Consider the following 6266-nt stretch of genomic DNA (forward strand, 5'->3'; position numbering starts at 1 on the left):
AGGACTTCATTTAAGTGATACTTCAAAGGATGAGACACAAAGTTAACCTCTGAAGTGAGAGCATAGAAAGCCAGAACAAAAAGCTACAAAGAATTTAATCCGACACCCTTTTCTGCTTTTAATGTCCTGCAAACAAAGATAAGAACTGACTGACAAAACCACTTGAAAGATTTGGCGACATTTGCATTTCTACATTTGCACAAAGACATTAAATATTTGAAGAATATTGAATTAGACCTTCAGGCATCAAAATAATGAAGAGAAGAAACATTCTAAAATATAAAAATTAAAAAATTTATTATAACTGTGAAAATATTATTTAAAATTATTTAACTGTCATCAAGTAAACGTTTTCGGCGACGCAAAAATCGATGAAGATACCATTCATTATGATGTAACATAGCGGGCCCATTGTATACGCATAACACTGACATGTCATCATGATAGTTCAAGTCTGGTAGGAGCTGTAACACAGAATGGAATTAAGGTGAGTCACTTCAATGAATATATAAACAGGTCTAATATGTTGGAAATTAAATGAAGGTGGAGAGCTGGCAGGCTCGTTAGCACGCTGGGCAAAATGCTTAGCAGCATTTCATTTGTTTTCATGGTCTGGGATGAAACTCCACCAAGATCGACTTTGTGCTTCATTCTTTCAGGGTCAATAAAATAAGTACCAGTTATGCGCTGGGATTGATGTAATCGACGAACCCCGCCCCCTCCCCCAAAACTTGCTGGCCTTGTGCCAGAACTTGAAAGTAATGTTTGAAATTAAGTTTTTAACAACTCAAATTTCAATACCAGTGCTTTTCATGTGGCACCAACACTGACAGGATCACCAAGTACCTTACAAGATCAAAAACCCCTCAACTGGGAGAAGAGAGGAGTATTGATGGGGTGTGCCAGTTGAGAGATTTAAGGTACAGAGAGGACAGATATGTGGTCTGATCAATAAGTATCTGAACTGTTGCTATAGTAACGAAGCTAAAGCACAGAAGGTGAAGCTGCTTGGCACAGATTGACCTTGAACTCTGCTGTGCATACACACTAAGTTTCAACATTCTAGCTCACTTCCTCTGTTTCAGCAGTACTTGGAAGGAAGGTGTGTAGTGTGTGATTGTCACGTTGACCCTGACAGAGAAAGTTGAGCAGAGAATCTGCATCAAATTTTGCCAAAAGCTTGGCGATACCTGCTCAGAGGTCTACACAAAGTTGTGAAAAAGTTTTCATCGTTCTTGACACAATCAAGATCTTGTGCAACTGAAACCCGAGTGTCTTTTTGGTCAGCTGAAAACAGTTTTGGCACAAACTTGGCAGACACGCGTCTCGTACCCAAATCTTCAGTGATAATGGACTGAACTGAACCGTAACTTATCTGCACATCTTCTGATAACTCACGGATGGTGATTCAACGATTTCCTCTCACAGCTTTACGCACATCTGCAATGTTTTTTCTCAGTTCTGCTAGTTGCAAGTCTCTCAGAACGTTCATCAATATCAACATTCTTCAGCCATCTTGGAAATGCCTGAACCACACATACACTTGCGTGCGGCTCATACACCCCTCTCCATACACTTTCTGCAGCTTTGCATAGTCCTCTGAGCAGGTATCACCATGACAACTTTCTCTGTCATGGTCAATGCGACAATCACACGCTACACACGTTCCTTCCAAGCACTGCTGTAAACAGTAAAAGTAAGCTAGAACATTTAAAACTTAGTGTGCATGCACAGCAGAGTGCAAGGTCAATCTGTGCCAAGCGGATTCACTCTGCATGCTTTAGCTTTGTTACTATGACAACACTCCAGATACTTATTGATCAGACCTCATATAGGTATCTTATGAATGTCAAACCAAATCTTAATACTGAAAAGTCATTCAATCACAACAGACTAGAAAAAATATTTATATAATCATAGTTTGTATTACTGATCTGTTTTAACAAGGTGCATCAACAGTTTTTGAAGAGAAAAAATTCAAATGAATCAGACCCAGTACATAACAGACACTTTTATGATATTCATTCTACCAAACCCAGTCAACTTCAGTATGATTTGAATTCAATAAATGTAATTCTTCAAGGCTTTTAGTCTAATTACAAGGTGGGAGCACTTGAAGAGGAGATAACCACTCCAAAATGCTTGCATCTCACAGTTTGGATAGGTGGTGCTGCAAGCTAATTTGGGTTTATTTACACCATTTGTCTACAAGGAAAAATTTTCTCCAAGACAAAACCCAAGGAATGGCTTGTTTACAAGTCCGAATGTGCTTTCAGCATGTTCAAACTGGTAATAACATTGCATTTAGCCTAATGTTCTACTGAGGCAGCTACTTCCATCACATTCAATTTGTCTGCAATACAATTAGTGTTGTGGTGAAGGCCATAAAGTAAAAGGTAGGTTCCTAGCAACTCCATTTTATTCACTAACGATGGTTCTACACAAAAAACACCCAGTAAAATAGTTGATGAGTCAAGTAGAGACAAGTGCAGGGCTGAAAGGACATAACAACCTCTCTAGTGATAGTGCCCTGATAAAATTCTCCCTGTACATTCTGTAAATAGTTGATGTTAGAAAGGCCATCCAGCAAAATAAAAATGAGATGTGGTCTGTTGATGAATCGAAGATAAGAACTGACTCGAAGCATGGTGAAACACCAAAACCCATGTTTGGAATAGACTGGTCAGTGGTTGTGAAACAATGATGGGGAAATTTAGTTTGAGGGAGAGGGGCTCTCTCCCAGAACAATGAATGTGATGTAGCTAACATTCCACTTAAGTTCTACAAGTTGGTGTCTGCAAAAGATGAATAAGGAATGATAACAATGTTGTTTCAGTTCTGGAGAGGAAGGATTGGTTAACCTGTTTAGCAGAGGGTTTGTAGAATGAGACACAGCATAGCAGATGGAAAGGAGAAGAGACTGCACTGGGTGGGACACAGCCAGCTAGTTCAAAGAAGGACTATTTCAAAAGTGATAGAAAAGCTCTTTACACTTAGTTCTAAAAATATTTAGTCAAAAAGAAATCAATAACTTCAACAGAGTTACGATAAAGCAAAAATTTTATCTCAAATGCAATCAAAATAGCATTAATTAAGTCAAAAGCAACTTACTTTAGGTGTCAACAGAAAATACTGTGAAGTCCTTTTTTTACAAACAGCATCTACAACTATTTTAAAGACACGTCTTTCATTTATAGGGTCCATTCCCTACAAAATAACAAAACAAAATGACATTCAAAGTTTATAAGTAATAAATGAGATTGAGACAAATTATTTTACCATTTGGAAATTACTCCAATATTAAAGAGTCTATCTCATTAAGCTTTGCTATCAAGGTCTTTTAATTAATACAACTCCAGTTAATGACTTGCAAACTGCTTTGCTATTTGATAGTTTATCTTTTGACTCTATGGAAATTTCAGTTGGTCAGGAAATAGAGAAATATTGAACAAATTAAGGCCTTCTTCATCTTTGATTATAGTTCCATTCACATCATAGATATTTTATAGGAATACTCTTTTCTACCCTAGGCACAAGGCCCAAAATATTTGGGGAGGGGGTCAGTTGATTAGATCAACCCCAGTATGCAACTGGTACTTAATTTATTGACCCTGAAAGGATGAAAGGAAAAGTTGACCTCGGCGGAATTTGAACTCAGAATGTAATGATGGGCGAAATACCGCTAAAGGTTTCGTCCAGCGTGCTAACAATTCTGCCAGCTCGCCACCTTAAATTTTTATAGGAATATTAAACTGATGCCTATACTCGACTGGTACTCTAGTTTACTGGCCAAAAAAGGTTGAAGGACAAAGTTGATATCAGTGGAATTTAAACTCAGACTATCTAAATTCCACAGGTGGTTTGTCCAATGCTCTAACGATTCTTTCAGTAATTGTCAATTCATCAGTCTTACAGACCATACATTACGAGTAATATTAAATTCAGTTTTAGGCAAGAAAAAACCAAAAATATTTCATTTTACCTGATTGATCTCATCAACACAACGAAAGGGTACTACAGCTAAGTCCTGTAATGCCATCAAATATAAAACAGTTGAAATACTCCGCTCCCCTCCACTTTGTATGTTCTGAGACAGCTCTAACATTTGTTCACCATCGCGAAATTTTACTTTGATTCTGATGCCATATTTCTCAAAATCTTCCTTCATTAGAAAAAGAATAATCATTAGATAATTATGAAAAGAAAAGCAATTTAAATACAAACTAAATAACAAGTATAATAAAATATTTATCATTAGCATGTCAATTTGATTTTAAATTATTCAGGTTCCATCTCTAGGTTGAAGTTCCTTGCTATTTTCTTTGGAATATTTCCTGTTTTCATAAAAGGTGAAGAGTAACACCCCTAACCCTTTTTTCATGACCTCCAAAACTGGTGGAAGGAAGAAGAGAAGCTCTCCTCTCACTGCAGACATGGTTTCAATGCTTGCAACAGAGTGGACTCTTGTGAAAAGCAGACAAGGACCAAGTTGAGGGGTTTCGACCAGGCAACAGGTTATTCCCACTAATGCAGTGGTACAAAGTAAGGCAGCAGGCTAGAGCTTGAAAGGACTTTTGCCATTTGATATAGAAAACAGTCAGTAGTCCCAACATTTACAACATTAAAAGGAAGATGGTTCTGCTGTATAAGAGTGAAACATGGCAGGACACAAAGTTCTCTATTGACAAGCTCCAAACGCTTGTCAATAGATGTCTCTGGAACATTCTTCAGATAAGATGGCAAAAGACAGATTCACAAGCAAAGCTTTGTGGGAACAGGTGAACCAGTAACCTATTGAAACCCAGATCAAGAGGAGGAAAATGGAGTTGGCTGGGAAAGAAGGTCTGCCTTGTAATGGTTCCAAAATTACAAAGCAAACCTTCCAGTGGACACAGCAAAAAACAGCATGGAGAAGGTTCACAGAAACTGACACACTGGCAGGTTGCTACACATTGGGGACAAATGCAATCCATTGCCAAAGATCAAGATGGACAGTGGTCTTGTGTTGGTGCCCTATGCTCCACATGGAGTTAAAGGAATTAGGAAGAAGTGAAACATGTCAACTCACTCATTTTAGAATCAGTAAACCCCAGGGTACGGAATGTAACAGAATATGCTCATTAATCAAAATAATTATTCAACCAATTAACCAATTTTGAGGCAGAATATTTGTTGCTGTAAATTGATGTCTTCATGTAAAAAAAAACAGTTGTTTATTGTAACCATTTTGAAATGGTGATGGAACACTGGTCTAAGTTTTATGCCAATCCTAACTCAATGAGAAATTACAAAATGTTAACAAAGTGAATTTTATTTCTTTTAACAAAGTACAACTCTGTCCCTCACTGATACTTATTCTATCAAGTTGAACTGAGAACAGGGACACACCAAACAACCTGTGTCCAATTCTAAATTGTCAAACGCACGACTGTAACTCTAAACAAGATGTTAGAGGGTAACTTCAATTTACTCTAAAGTGAAGAAAAAAAAATCATAAACTCGTTAGTATGACTTGGTATTTCGTATAACTTTCACTAATTGTTTCCAGTGCCTATATAATCAATAGCTAACACAGGCACACAGTCGGCTCTGCCATAGTCTAAAATACAAACAACATTAATTGAATAAATTAATGAATCAGATCTTTATGGTTTCCCTTCATTGCTCTGCAAGTATTTCATTTTCCTTTCAGTAATATTCTGTAAAAACACTTGTCTAAACTAAAAGTCTAAACACAAATCCAAAAACATTTATAAGTTAACTTTAATGTTACCATTTAACCCCTTAGCATCCAGGTTACTCCGTCAAATGCAATGCTTTTTTATTCACCTTGTTTTGAATCAGGTTTTATTATGTATTACCTTGTGGCTTTAAAATTTCAATGATGTGATTATTTAATTTTAGAATGAGATTATAGGGTAGATGTGAGAGGCTGGATTTGATTAGTTTCAATAGAATATTTGGGATAGAAATGGTTAGTTTAAATGCTAAAGGGTCAAGGTAAAAACACGTAAGACCATATTAAGTACTAACTCTTAGACAAAATACTTACTTTGTTGTCTGGCACCAACAAATCCACCTCTCCAGCACAATCCATGCTGCTAAAGTATTCGCTAAAGTTTTCATTAATCTGACCAATTAGCCTCGTCAACGGCTCAAGCCACTGTTTCTTGGCCATATTAATTTGATCTTGATGATTTTCCACATCAACCTTTTTCGACAGAATTTTCTGCTCCAAGACCTCAATATTTTTTTTTCTTTCATAA

General features: G+C 36.8%; 1 protein-coding gene across 1 annotated transcript in view; it reads right to left on the reverse strand.

Annotated features, from left to right (window-relative positions):
- Nucleotides 1-270: 270 nt before the first annotated feature.
- The window catches only part of LOC106878398 (structural maintenance of chromosomes protein 5), a 36928-nt gene continuing 30932 nt past the window's right edge, over nt 271-6266 (reverse strand). Inside the window, exons 22-25 of the mRNA XM_052973994.1 lie at nt 6053-6266; nt 3983-4162; nt 3112-3207; nt 271-464 (exon numbers count right to left, since the gene is read on the reverse strand). The exon at nt 6053-6266 is cut by the window's right edge and continues 9 nt beyond it. Of these exons, the coding sequence (XP_052829954.1) occupies nt 330-464; nt 3112-3207; nt 3983-4162; nt 6053-6266 (625 nt within the window). The 3' untranslated portion in view covers nt 271-329. The remainder of the gene's footprint in view (nt 465-3111; nt 3208-3982; nt 4163-6052) is intronic.

The sequence above is a fragment of the Octopus bimaculoides genome, chromosome 17 (assembly GCF_001194135.2).
Source record: "Octopus bimaculoides isolate UCB-OBI-ISO-001 chromosome 17, ASM119413v2, whole genome shotgun sequence".
Lineage (NCBI taxonomy): Eukaryota > Metazoa > Mollusca > Cephalopoda > Octopoda > Octopodidae > Octopus > Octopus bimaculoides.